Source organism: Scophthalmus maximus, chromosome 6 (genome assembly GCF_022379125.1).
Source record: "Scophthalmus maximus strain ysfricsl-2021 chromosome 6, ASM2237912v1, whole genome shotgun sequence".
Taxonomy (NCBI): Eukaryota; Metazoa; Chordata; class Actinopteri; order Pleuronectiformes; family Scophthalmidae; genus Scophthalmus; species Scophthalmus maximus.
The window spans coordinates 25,863,581-25,878,401 of record NC_061520.1 but is presented as its reverse complement, the minus strand read 5'-3'; the positions used below and the strand labels follow the sequence as shown (position 1 = coordinate 25,878,401).

The window sequence follows — 14,821 nt, the reverse complement described above, 5'->3', positions numbered from 1 at the left end:
CATGGGTGGCTACCGCAGGCCAAGGGGTGGCGCACACTCAATCAATAATTCACCCCGCAGCTCTCGGCCTTTTGTGCGCGTTCGTGTGTTTTTTTCCCCGTTCGGAATTCAGCATTCGCGCTGGGCCGCACATGAGAGGACTTGTTTGCAAGAGTGTCTTTGTGCGGGCCGGCAATGTGCGCATGCAGGCGTGTGCTCAAGCGAGTGTGTGAGTGTGTGTGTGTGTGTGTGTGTGTCAGCGTGTGTCAGCAAAGTTGCTTTGTGCACTGATGTGTGGCCCTCTGCGCCTGCTGCGGAGATAGGGCTTTGGCCAATCACAACAAAGATTGGAGGGAAGTTTGAGTGACATAACAGAGCTGTGTCTGGCCGAGATATGATTCATTCTGTTATCGCGCTCTCTCTCTCCCACACACACAAGCACACACACACACACGGCTTAACAGCATTAAAATGTTTAGCATTACCGTCTCTTCTCAACCACTTTCTTTCCCTGTCTCCCCTTTCCTTTCGCCATCGCCTGTTTTCCTTCTGTCATTGCTTCCTTTCCTTCTCTCTCCTTTTCCTTCCTTCGTCCGCTCTGCCCCTTCTTCCCCCGTCCTCCTCCTCTGGACTGACCAATCAAAATCCCTCGTCCATCCACCAACGAGGACCAAGCCGAGACACACACAAAACTAATTAGTCTTGGCGCGGTAACAACAAATCCCATAGCACTTGCCACACTCGAACAAACAGATGTACGCTGCCTCCACATTTTCTTTTGGGGGGGGACGGGCGGACGCACACAATTGTGCATTAATGCACACACGCTCGCCTCGTTTCCCAATGCTCAGCATGTCGTCCACGGAAGCTGTGATAGCTGTTGTTTCGCAAAGTTTTTCGTGTGGCCGCGTTGGACGTCGCTCAGCAGAAGGAAAACTGCATGACGATGTGTGTTCTTGTGTGTGTGTGTGTGTGTACAGTTTGCACGTGAAGTTGTATATCTCAATTTAGCATATTGAGACATTTTAATTAGCTGCTCGTTAAGCCCTGCAATTCTCCGACTCGCAATTGTCTGTCTGATAATTCCAGTTTATTGCGACGCGGAGCTTTATTTTTCCTGCGTCCATTCTTCTCCGTTGTAGTAACGACGTATCTAATGACAATTAACTGCTGGGCCCTGGGGACCCGCTGACATCGCCACAATGCCAGTCCAACGGGGTGAACGTCCAACGGGTTGGGTGGGGCTCACAGTGAAATAGAGGAGAGGCCTTTATGAGAGCGGACTGTCAAGTGACTCTTGCTTTGTTTTTTTTGGCTCTGTGGGTTTTTCTCCGGGTCTCTGCTTCCTCCCACAGTCCAGGTTGATCGGAGACTCTAAATTGCCTGAGGGAGTGAATGGGAGCACAGAGGGTTGTTCTTTTAGCCCTGCGATACGCTGGCGACCTGTCCAGGAGTTAACCCTTCCTCTTGCCCTCCCGTCCTGCAAAGTTGGTTCTCTTCTTACTGGGATACATCACCATGGTAACTCATGCTGAAAGGCTGACCTGCTCCGGAGCACGTCACGTTCCATATAAGAGATCGAAACCTGTCGACAGCCCCACTGCTGACCAATCAGATCACAAGGAAACCAGAGTCGTCCTTCTACAGGATCCCGTCAGGGGACAAAAGAGTTTCGAGTCACGTGACAAACAACAAAGCGCAGCAGATATTTATGAAACAGTGGAATCATGTTGCTGTTCCAGACTGTTTTCATGTGTCCAATAGAAGAAGGAAAAATCTTAATGTGCTTAATGTAAGACAATGTCCATAATTATAGAATTTCGGGTCTGATGTTTTACCTGATATTTTAAGGCGGTGTTTTTTGACTGTTTTAGTTGTTTGGTCATCAAATCATTTTATTTTCATAAAACTTTGTGGAGTGTCAATTTTACAATCCTGTATCATATTAAAAACTTTATTTGTGATTCTGACGATGTCGCTTGTAGTTACCGACTCCGCCTGCTTCACATCAACACGCTCGTGATGCGATAGGAAAACCACCGTGGGTGGGTTGACTGAGACAGTTGACATCCAGCTTTGTAGTACAGGTTATCCAGGTTGGTCAGTGTTAGTTTAGGTCAATCCAGAAAACAAAAACACGTACTGAATATGATGAACTTGCTTCGTAGTACAGGCCGCGGCTTCCATCTTACACCGATTGTATTGTTTTTACATGTAAATTAGACTGACAACATTGAACACCTGCCCCCCGAAGCACCAGCGAAATAACCAGTGAATACCTGTGTCTAACACGGCCCGGCTGCATGCGGTGAGGAACTGTCTCAGCAAGTGGGAAACCAGATTGTGAGACTCGACAAGGATGGAGAGGGAACATGAGCGTCAGTAGGCCGCTGGGCATATGCTGCAACACAGCGGCAGCAGCTGTTATAGGAGGAACAGGAAGAAGGGTACTGTCAAAGAAAAAAAAAGGCACAGTGGCTGTCCTCGGGAAATGACGCCTCAAACAATTTACTAAAAATGCGACATTTGGTAATAGAACACAGAGCTTTTGAATTAGCACAAGTGTTATCTGTGGAAATTAGTGTTTCAGTGACTGATTAGACGGCGAGAAGGACATCACATGAAGTCAGAAGGAAAACCGCTGCTCACAAACATGGCACCCAATTGCCGGATTACACTTTGCCAAAAAAAAAAACAAAAAAAAAAAACATGAAAAGGAGCCTGATGAATGTTGGCAGCATATTTTTCTGGTCCGATTAAACCAAAAATAAATTAGTTTGGATCCATCGGGGGTCCAGCATGTTTGCTGCGGACCTGGGCAGGACCACCCTGCCTGGCTGCACAGTGCCGATTGTGGAACACGGCGGTGGGAATGTGCCGATGTGGGTGGGGGCTGCCTGGCTGTAGGAGACGTAGGGGAGGTGATATGTACAGCCCGCACTGAGAGCGCAACTTTGTTTACCCAAACACCGAATGAAAAGAATCACTCACAGGCCGCGACGCGCTTAGCAGGAACATTTCCCCAACCTGACAATGATCCCAAACACACTGGAAAAAAACTCACACAATGGTTTGTAAAGAAAAAAAAGAAAAGTGAAAACTCTGACCTGGCCAAGTATGTCGTCCCCCCCCTAACTCTAGAACATTTGAAAGTAGGAGGTATAGAGCAACTAGTCGCATGAGGCAAAGTGTATTAAAAAACAAAATCTGTGCAAGACTGGTAACATCTACGCCCACGGGGATCCTCAGCAGGACTAAAACGAAATACTACCAAAATAAAACAATGCAATCTTAAATGTGTCACTATTGTTTAATGAGTTTCAAACGGATTCTTCTTGTGACTGGGCCGAAAGTAAGTCATATTGTGTTAAATAAACATGATATATTAAAGGTGACATATTGTGCTCATGTCCAGGTTCATACTTTTAATTTGGGTGACCACTTGAAAAGGTTCACATGCAGGCAGCAGTGTTCTCATACTGCCCATTCCTGCAGCTCCTCTTTTCACTCTCTGTCTGAAAGGCCTGGATTTCTCTTAGCCCCGCCTCCCGATAAGCCCCAGTCTGCTCCGATTAGCCAGCTGGCCCAGTCTGCTGTGATTGGTCAACCAATTTCAAAATTTGTGCAGGAAATGTCACGCCTCTTCACCAGACAAGCGGAGATTCCTCATATTGCAGCCGGGGTTACCCCCCAAAAGAGTCCAACTGTGACATCACAGTGGGAGAGAAGTCTGAACCAGTTGTTCAGAGCCAGGCTGTAGGGTTTAGCCAGCTCACAATAAAACGACAGGGTGATCTTTTTCACAGTTTGTGGGCCGGCAGGCTCCACAGATTACACACATGTATGCGCACAAACACTGAAAAAGTGATTTTTGCACAATATGTCACCTTTAACATTTTAGTGATAGTGACTATATTGATGTATATAGTCCTTCAGACTGGTTTTGGTCGTGTCTCTGTATCTATTCAGTCATGTCAATGTCTCAGATCTCAGAAATGAACTTGGTGAGGACAGTGTTATCGGACAATATCCGCTCCATCTTCCAACCTCGCAATACATTTAAATGAAGAGGAGAGAAAAAAACAGGTTACCTCCCTCAGAGTTCAAATAAAGTTGAGACGTATCCCTGCTGACATGCTGTTGGAGGATTCAAATCTCAGTGTATGTGTGCGAATTTGCATCAATCTTTGTGAAGTCATATGCTCGTGTGAATGTGCGTGCGTGCGTGCGCGCGCGCTCAGCCCGAGGCGGCGAGTGTGGGTGTGTTTCTGCAGCCCCGGTGTCATTAGCCTTCAAACAGTAACAATGTTGTTGATCAGCAGTTGTTTGCAAAGCGCCAGGAGGATGGAACTAATTTGATCACTCACCATTTCCCCCGTCTCTCGCTCTCTGGAGACCGCCTCAATTTGAGCTCCTTGTGCGTTCTCGATAGCGGGCCGCCACAAGTTGATTCTGACGGCAATTATGAACATTGTGTTCCACTCAAGTGGTCGTGAGCCGGGGAATAATGAAGTTCTCGCCAAATCATCTGTTCCCCGAATCACTTAGCTGCATCTTCATTAGGAGCCGAGGAAATGGCGGTTGCGACTCGCCTGGAAGACTTGGCGGTCGGGCCGTGCAAAAGAGATGTACCGACTTAATTCCACCTTAACTCTCGATAAACAATAAATCTCATGAATTATAAATACAGCTGTGTGTACAGTCTTTATTGTCTTTGTTTAGTTTGTTTTTTTTAAAGAGGATAATATTCTTTTATGCACTTTTCTCCTTCTTACCAATGATCATCTTAAATTATGATCATCGCATATCTCCCTCTTTAAATGACAATTCTTACATTTCAACTGGCTGTAAACACATTCCACTGCACCTGTTCATCAAACAGTGAAGAGTTGTTGTCAATTTATCAATGGGAAAATGACTTCATGACCATATTTTTTGCCAAAATATGTGAGCTTTCAGAACAATATCTACTTGTAGTGATGGCAGCGTTATTAATTACTTTTTTAAGGTTAGGTTTAGACTCACATCAACGGTGACTTTAGAAAGTTGGCCCTATGGCCACTATGGCCCAATTACCTCCTGGTCACTCTGGGATAAAATATCTGAACATAATCCAGCCAGCGATAGTTGGAAAAACACACACACACACACACACATTTTTATATATAATAAATTCTATGAAACAGGGCAGCACAATTAAACAATTTGCATTATAAGACATTTTTAATCTGTTTGCCATTTTTAAACTTGCCATTTTTATCATAATGTAGTACACAAAAAAATCCACTTTTCCTAGTCTAGCAATTGTTGATTAGTGTATAAGTGTATAAATGACTTAAAAATAGGGGGAAATACCCGTTACATTTTTTTTACCAGGCCATGTGAGTTCCACAAACCTCTTTATCTGTCTGATCAACTGTCCTCACATATAAAAAAAGAGAAAGGAAACAAATTCAAATAATTTGTTTTGTCCTTTTTTACCCCCATCCCCAAAAATCCCTGAAAATTATGAATTATTGGAATTAATACAATTTTGAAATAGTTGTTGGTTAATTTGTCTGTTTAAATAATTAGCATTTCAACTGTAGTGAAGATGTAACTATTTTAATAGAAATATAATGTATATTTTAATTCACAAAACAACAAACATTGTTATTATTATTATTATTAATAATTATCAATAATGAAACAATTAGTATTTGTAATATCATTAATTAATGGTCATTAAAAAGGCAGACCGTTATTTGAATCTGTTATTTGATATATTTATATGAACATATATTGGTAAATCATAAATTATATGAGGAGGCTGTCACTCTGGTCCAACCCTGTTTCCTCAGCTGAGTGTCAGTTACGTTCACCTGTCTGGACCTCGGGGACCCGGGGGCCAAAGAGGCTGCTTCACCCTGTCAGAGGCCGTGCAGCGCAGATCCGTCTCTGGAGTTCTAATGACCCCCCCCCCCCCCCCCCCCCCCCCCCGTGTGTGTGTGTGTGTGTGTGTGTGTGTGTGTGTGTGTGTGTGTGTGTGTGTGTGTGTGTGTGTGTGCACATCTCTGCATATGTGCATCATATGTTCAAAGTGAAAAATACCAAAAGTGAAGAGGAGTGACAGTAGGAGAGTGCTGACAGGTTGGAGAGAGGACGAAGCCCCCCCTCGTGTCTGTGTGCGTGTGTGGGTGTGTGTGTGTCTGAGCGTTTGCGTGTTATGATATAAATTCATAATAGAGGAATATTAAATCCTACTTGTCGCCCGCTGCTGTCTCCCTCTGATATTTCTCCACGGTGCCGAATTGACGGATAACGATCACATTACCATCACATACCTTCTCTCTCTTCTCATTCTTTTTCATAACCACTGTCTCTGTGTTTTAATTCTTTCTCTTCACCTCTTTTTTCATGCCGGGGGGTGGGCACGCCCGACAGGAGAGTCAGAGAGACCCCGAACAGTCCCACACAATGCGCCACAAAAAAACTGTTGTCTGCTCCAGGAGGGGTGACGAATCACAAAGACCTACTGTGGCATCGCACACGCACACACACACACACACGCACACACACACACTGGCTCAGGAGGTAGAGGTGGTCGTCCACTAGCCAGAAAGGTCGATGGTTCAATCCTTTCAGATACAAATGGCATCAGACTCTTTGCACAATTGGCCTTGACTGGCATAGCAATTTCCTGAATCCGATTTTTTTTTTTTTTTGCTCTGGTCATGATCTTTATGTCGACAAAGGGATCAAACTAATCTGAAGACCACAACAATCCGCGATGAGCAAGTGGTGCTGCCTCACGCTTATCATCAGCATTCTCTTCTAAGCAGTTTATTACAGAGAGAGAGTAAAAAGGTTGAAACAGCAGGTTGAATTAAACCAGTTCAAACTTTTTTTCATTAGAAAATGTAACTCCTTTTTTTAAATACATAATTAACAGTTTAATTGGTTTTGTCTGATACATTTGAGATTTTCTGTCTATATAAAAAAAGTCCATACCAGTGGGAATAACGAGTACAATTAAATCATTTATGCTTTAGAGCAGAGGTAAATACTGTACGTTCATCCAGGGCGATGGGTAAGATTTGAATTAAAATTAAAAAAAAACTATTACTATAATTTTTCTTGTTTGTCTGTATTTTTTGATAAAACCGTTTTCCTACTGTTTAAATGTGAGAACATGTGGTTGATTCTTTTTAATTTTTTTTTTACATAATTGTGATTTATAACAAACACTTTTAACGCCTCGGGTCTCACTGACCGGCAGGTGGGTCAAACTCCTGTTGTGCAGCCAAAAAATACAAAAAATAAAAATAATCTTCTTTCTAAAGTCTCCTGAGCGAAATGCAAACATTTCTGTTGATTATATATATAAAGAATTGTAATTAACGAGATTCTTTTTTTCTCGGAGTGTCTTCTCTGAGCATTTCTCACTGTTCGTTTTCTAAGCGGAAAGTGAAAACTGCACAGTCATGTATTTCTGTGCTTCTATTAGGATCTAACATGTTGTTGAAATTAAAATTCGCTCTGTGGTTGCGCGCATTGATTCCCTATGTTGTCAGACAAATCTGACCACACCACCGGCACAGTGACACAGTCCTGATGGAGTGCAGATATTTGGGGTCTTATTTCAATTTTCCTGTTGATTCGTTTTGTCCTGAATATTTTATGCTGCAGAGAAAAAATAAGATATGAAACAAGAGTTGTCGGGGCGGTGGTACACTAATATTTCTATTTGATGGAATGGTGCACCACAAAAAATAAATCCTGATGTCTTACTCACTACTTCAATGAGGAGGTGATTATGTAGTTGCTCTCCAGTTAATAATTGAACTTTCTCTGCCAGTTGCCGGATTTTTTTTCCCCCCCTAGACACTCCATCATAAATCACGTGAAAGCGTCAGAGGCACAGCGCGGTTCACAGACGAGGAGGAGGCCAGGCTGCGGTCCATTGACTGAGCAAAAGAAGCCCCCTAACCCACTTGTACAGTATGAGTACGCTGTGTGTGTGTGTGTGTGTGTGTGTGTGTCAGGCTTGGATGGGCCGGCCGAGCTGAGTAGATGTGACCAGCCTAAGTGTGTGTGTCTCATATCAGTGTGTCCTCGATCGCTCTCACTGTATGGGGCACTTGAGCCCATTCTTCAGTGGCACCGGGGGGCATGCAGACACACACACACACACACACACACACACACACACTCACACACACTCACTCACTCGCGTGCGCGCAGTACACACCTGCACACATGTACGCACAGCTGCACACACACACACACACACACACACACACACACACACGCGCGCGCACACACAGACTCAGTGTTTTGATGTAAACTCAAGTGGACGAGGGGTCCAGTCAACCACTCCACCAGTCCCCCCCCCCCCCCTCCTCCTCTTTCACCGCTTCCCTCCCCGTGACACTTTTAACGGCATGTCACGCAACCCCTGTGCTCTCACACACACACACACACGTGCGAATGCACACACACACACACACACACACACACACACACACACATACGCCATGTCGTGCTCTCAGCCAAAGATCTGCACCTTTGTCAGGGGAGCACCACTTAAGCACGCTCGTATACACACACATATTCACATTCATGTCTGACTTTCCTTCTTCGTCTCCCTCCCCTGCACACACCAGTCTCCGCCACTTAAGCCGTCTTCCTTTCACCATCCCGTGCCCCCCCCCCCTCTCTGTGTCTGGCCTGGTCTCGTGTGTGCGTGACTGCGGCTGGCTTTGGCGAGGGGCTGAATTAGCACGACGACCCAGTTTGCGGCCAGAAGAGACAAGACGTCAGCGGGCGGATATATATATTGGAGAGTTTTTTACTTTCTTCTTCCGTCCACCGTAAATTCACTCTCTGCTCCGCCTGCGGTGATGTAATAGTAAACATAACACAGGGCAAAAAAAAACAACCAAACATGACCTCCTGGTGAGATTCATCACAAAGCAAATTTACTCTAGTCTTCTGATGCTTTTATGTTTTTGTTCCTTCCCCATAAAAGACCCTATCTCTATAACCTCATATAACCGCCTTAAAATTGTGGATGAAACCGGTTCCATAAACAAAATGTGACTCGAGGTGATTTTCCCCCTTTCTGCCCTTTCCCTTCCTCGGCCTTCTTCACAGGCTCTCTTTTGCATTTCTCTGCTGATACTAATTGCCTGCTGCTAATTATAGACAGTCGGCGAGTGGCCCTCTGAACCGGACACACACACACACACACACACACACCGCTTCCTACACTTTCACACACATTTTCGACAAGGAGCTCTCACTGTCGAAGCAAGAGGGTGTTTGCCGCCGGCCTTGGATTGGTAAGACACAGAAAGAGATTTGTGAGCGAATGAGTAGGTGTTGCGAGGAGGGGGGGGGGGGGGGGTATGTGGGGGGCGCAGGCAAACCGGTGTTGCGTGTCTCGTTCGGCTCGTTTAGCTGACAAAGTGCTTTTAGCGTTTAATTATCCATCGCTCTGTGATTAATAGGTTTTAATTACAGTCACCGTTGGCAACCTGAAATATTCCACGGGTCTCCGAATGAGGTCAGCCCATCAAAACCCCATGAATTAAATCAAAAGAGGCGAAAAACAAACAGAAAGTGGTTTTGAAAAAAAGAAAAGGGGGGGGGGAGAGAGAGAGAGAGAGAGAGGGGGGATCAGGAATCTGCATTTCAAACGTTTCACTTATTATTCATTATGGCGGGACGAGAGACGAGTGTGGAGCTCAGACAGACACGCCGCTACTTCCCTCAGTATTTACCTACTTGAGAAAAAAATACCAGACCTCAGAAAAGCTTTTGACCAGACCTTGAACTTCTTCCACTCCATTTATTATTATCATTTTTTTAACGTGCGCCACAGCCAGAGCTTCAAACAGACTTTCTGATTAGGCAGAAAGGTGAGAACTGTTTTCCCCCCAATTCACGTTCAGTCCAGAGACATTCCTGCCCGACGCCCTGCGCTCAGAGGAAGTTTCACGCGGTTGAATAGATGAGCCGCCCGGATGCTCGCGAGAATCATTTCAATAGTTTTCACCTCATGGGCCACAAAGCGCCAGTGCTTCCCAGCATCCAGAGAAGGAGAGAGCCGGTTTGAGCTGCTTTCGACCGACTGGACAAAAAAAACTATGAAGGTAAATATGTTGCGAAGCTCAAGCGCCTGCCGACTGGATCTGTGAACTTGTAGGACAAAAATTTGAACGTGTGCGTTTGAATTTTGTCTCTTGTAAAAAATATTCATCCACATGTCACCTGAATTTGAAGTGACAGAAAGAAAAAACAGCACTTGAGAAGTTGTGGGAAAGATTTGAACTTGCATGTTGAAATATCCCCCTCTGAAAAATATTCACAGACCTATGTTCTGGATCTGAAGTCACAAAAAAAAATATTCACAAATGTGTAGATTGATATTTACATGAATAACATGGCAGATTCAAACTTGTAATCCATATTTTTGTCGTTGCACTTAACTTGTAATTCCTATGAGACGGGAGGGAGGAGAGACGAGGGAGGTTCGCTCAAGTGAGGCAGCGCGAAACGAGTTGATGGCGAGAAGCAATGTGGCTCTTTCCTCATATCGTTTTGAGGGAAAGAATGATGAATAATTTAATGTAAATTAGCTACTTAGGTCAAATTAAATGCTCTTTATTCTTCATTAAATTCCATCCCTGTCTTTTAATTGACACGCAGGACACGCGCACTATCTTGAGACGGGCCTCGTCTCAGCGTTGTGTTGTTGCACACTGTGTGCACTGCACATGACACCAGGCGGCTGCACAGTGACCACACCCCACCTCTCTACACATACACAAGACCGAGCCGTCCAACGGCTAATAGGCTTTTATGCACTTCCTGGTTTCATCGTTTAGGGGCATTGTGACGCATTTTAAGGGTTCCTACGGTGGCCCTGAGAGCTCACAGACATAAGAAAACACATGCAAAATAGACAGAGCGCAGGCAAATGAAGAAAAAAACATACTCATCAATTTGACAACACACGTGCACCATTTAGAAAACGCGCTGCAAGCGCCGCAACACAGCACATGCAAGAAAAAGCGCTGCAAATCGACCGCAACGAAACGGAAGTGTTTCCAGAGGACACTTGTAAGTGATGCACACGTCTGGACACGCTTGTTGTTGCTATTCATTTACTCGTTCCTTCAGTGGTGTCGGAAAATGAGATAATATTGTTTTTCTTGATTTATCTTAACATTGATCGCATGATTCAGATATTCGCCTATTGCAGAGACACCAGCTTTAGCCTTTTGCTCGTAATTAGCCTGCTAATTCAAATAACCTGATGAAATACACACAGTGAATTGTGAAACCAAAGACCAAAGTGTTTATAGTGTGAATCAGGCCATGTTACGCGTGCATCACTTTGAAGTGTCCTCTGGGAACACTTCCGTTTCGTTGCGGTTCTATTCGCAGCGCTTTTTCTTGACGTGTTGCGCGCGCGTGTTCTTAAAATGCCGATGAATTGATGAAGATGTTTTCTTAAGTTGCTGTGCCGTGCGCTCTCGGGGCCACCGTACTGTTCAACACGCCCCGCAGCCTCCGCGCGACAATATACGATTGCCCCTGAAAGCCTCTTTCCGTTTGCTGAGCTGCTGCTGCCGCCGTGGCCTCCTGCAGCCTGACTCAGCCGCTTCACAGCGATGGGACCAGTGATGGGAGGCGGAGGCAGGACATACCCGGCATGATTTGCTTGGCGCAGATTCGTTGAATCCTCACGCTATGTTCAGTTGAACTTCTGTGCTGCTGTTTTTTTTTCATGCGGCCTGTCGATTTTTTTTTCCCCTCGTCGCTTCCAAAATTGCTTTCAGGAGGGAACCGTTTGTGTCCTAGCGTGTGGACAGGAGGAACAATTACTGTGCAGCGACCGATACCTCTGTCTGTCTACTTTCTGCAACAGCGTGTCAGTACGGTTATAAAATACAATCGTGTGTAGATCCTACATCTGGGTGTCACTACTTTCTATTGAAACGGGACCAGCTCTCCAAAGGGCCCCCGGAGGACCTGGGAAATGTAATAATACGCCCACTTCTTGCTTTTTTGATATATATTTACACCAGAAGGGGCAAACTTTAACCAAATCTAGCAGACCACTTTAGAGCACTGGACACAGATTAGGGAGTTCATTATTGAGTTGTCGGAGCCACGTCTTCTGCTCTCTCTCTCTCTCTCTCTCTCGCCTGACGCTGAAGCCGAGGGAACACACAGCTCTCTCTCTCTCTCTCTCTGATTCCAACACTACTGCAGTGTCTCCCACATTTGTAATGTAACTCCCTACTGTCCATTACTGTCTTTACAATCGGTTCACAAGCTGCTGTTGGCTTTTCTTTTTCTTTTTCTTCATCATTCTCGTCTATTCTGAAGTCACGACTGTTTTGTGGTTATATGTTACGACGGCCTCGTAGGGCCATTGTAGTAAAATAATAAAGAAATACGTAGCCGGGGGGAAGGGGGTAATATTCCGGGGAAAAAAACGCGGTATTCTCTGAGATTAAAGTGGTAAATTTACGAGGAAAAAAAGTTGGAATAAGAGCGTTTTGTTTTTTTCGAGGAACTACATCGCTTCAGGATCTCCACAGGCGCTGCCGCATGTCGTGTACTGCGTCTGCAGTGGACGACTTGATCCAATTATTCTTTGCAATCGGATTTAGCAATAAGGACATACTCTGGATTTTAGCCCAGAATCACCATATTATCATGAGCATCCGGACTTTGGAGAGACATTGCCGTGAGTTGGCCCTGTTCAGAAGAAATCACCATAATGATTTGGATGAGGTGATAGCTTTTCTGCAGGAAAATTTACGACTTTCATCCATGTTTTTTCTCCCCTAAATTCATGACTTTAATGTCAGAGTTTTTTTCTCGGAATATTAACCCCCTCCCCCGGCTCCATCATTTTTTTTGATGAATACGCCGTCATAATATTTCAACTTGCCTTTTTGTAGTAATGAATATTTGCTCCACGGGACGTTTAGAAACCCCTTAAATACATACAGGCAAACTGACTTATAGGAATATAAACATATACAACCTATAGAAACTGGATGTGGTGGCAGGAGCCATGTAGGACTTCAGGGTTATCCTTCACGGCCCAGTGAATGACAACACAGTGTGTGTGTAAGTGTGTGTGTGTGTGTGTGAAATAAAACAAATGAACAGAATAAACCTTTTTTTTTTTTACTTTCCAAATACAGAGCAAACAGAAAACTGCTGTTTTATAATGATCCGAGCCACAGCACCCCTCTCTCTCTAAAGAGGGTTCACACTTTGAGTAGCTCTCTATTCGCTGCCTCACCACCATTTTTAAATCCTTTTCAGTATAAATTACAGAAGCTCAATGGATGTCTTTATTTGTTTTAGTCCCGGGCGTTAGTCCTGACTGCAAGTCAACCTCAACTGCCATAACTGCCGGTAAGAAAAATTCTTGATCTCAAGCATCATTTTGTAGATCATTTGTATTGATCACCTGGACAATCACCTCCTCGGTGTTCCCCGGTCAACACGCAAGCCCTTACACCATAATTTCCCTCTGTGAGCACATATCACAGCTTTGGCACGACCACAGAGGAAAATGGACGGAAAACGTGCAGGGGCCCTGGATTTCTACTGAACAACACCGAACGGGTGGGCTAAGAAACTCACCCACGCAAGAGTCCCTGTGCTCCTCGAATCCAGCAGAGCACACGCACCTCCCGATGGGCACCAGCCACTCGCCCTCGGCGCTGCAGTACATCTTGGGCGTGTCCCTCTCCTCGGCGTGGTCCACACACTGGCCCCTGACCTCCACCAGGGACGACGAGTCGGCGCCCGTCACCACGTCGGTGAACACGGCCAGGTTGCGGCTCACACCCACGCAGCGTTTGTAGTACACCCGCACCGAGGTGAGGGCGATGCAGGCGCCGATGTCCTGGAAGGCGAGGTAGAAGCCCCGTCGGTTCAGAGGGCCCACCCCCCGCACCTGTGAGGGGAGAGGAGCGGCTGATGCTTCACGCACATCGCAGGTCATCACATGGTGTTGATTTCATTTCTATGATAACAACACATACTACATACATTTGGATATATCGGAACGTGTGTTTATATCTGTCCCTGTTTTGAAGGTGTGCACGCTTCACTGAGGCTGGATCAGCATCCGGCAGTATGTGACAATAAGGTGGAGCTAGGAGCCAGTGAACAAGGAACAAGGTCATTGCTTTAAAAAGAATGAAGGAAAGCATTTAGACTCCCTATTCGCGTGCCGCCAAACAGCGAGCAATAGTGCAAACAAAGTCAAATTTCATTGGGAGGTTGAATCAGGGTTATTTTGGCAATCCCGGAGACCCTATCTGCAATGAGGCGGGTCGAGGGGCACGGCCGTGCCTCTCTTTAAGGACTTTTCAATGATCCAGTGTGATTCTGGTACTTGCTTTGGCATGAAATTGCACGTTGCGCCCAGTCGAAGGAGAAGAGTCCGAGCGCAGCGGTTCCCAGCACACTTCTGTAACACTCTGGGACTCACGGTGGGCACATGACAATGGAGATGGCGTCTTAATTTCACGCATTCTTCCTCTTGAAAACTTGGTGCCTGCGTTTCCTACGATCGCAGCCAGACCGCTGACAGTACAGTACTACGGAAGAGTATTGGGGCCAGGCATAAGGGGGAAAAAATGAGGGGCACGATTTTTTAAATTCATGTAACATTTTGAGAATAAAGTCGAAATGTCGAGAATAAAGTTGTCTCATGACTCTTGACACTTTTAAGTGAAGTTGCTGTTCACTTAGCACCTGCGGCGACCTTACAAGTACTTTCACTTCTGAACACAGTATATACAGTAATACAAATGAC

General features: G+C 45.3%; 1 protein-coding gene across 1 annotated transcript in view; it reads right to left on the bottom strand.

The window, feature by feature from the left end:
* epha8 (eph receptor A8) overlaps positions 1–14,821 on the bottom strand; it is a 103,371-nt gene that overhangs the window by 34,044 nt on the left and 54,506 nt on the right. The window contains exon 6 of the mRNA XM_035632673.2: positions 13,639–13,954. Coding sequence (XP_035488566.1) covers positions 13,639–13,954 — 316 coding nt within the window. The remainder of the gene's footprint in view (positions 1–13,638; positions 13,955–14,821) is intronic.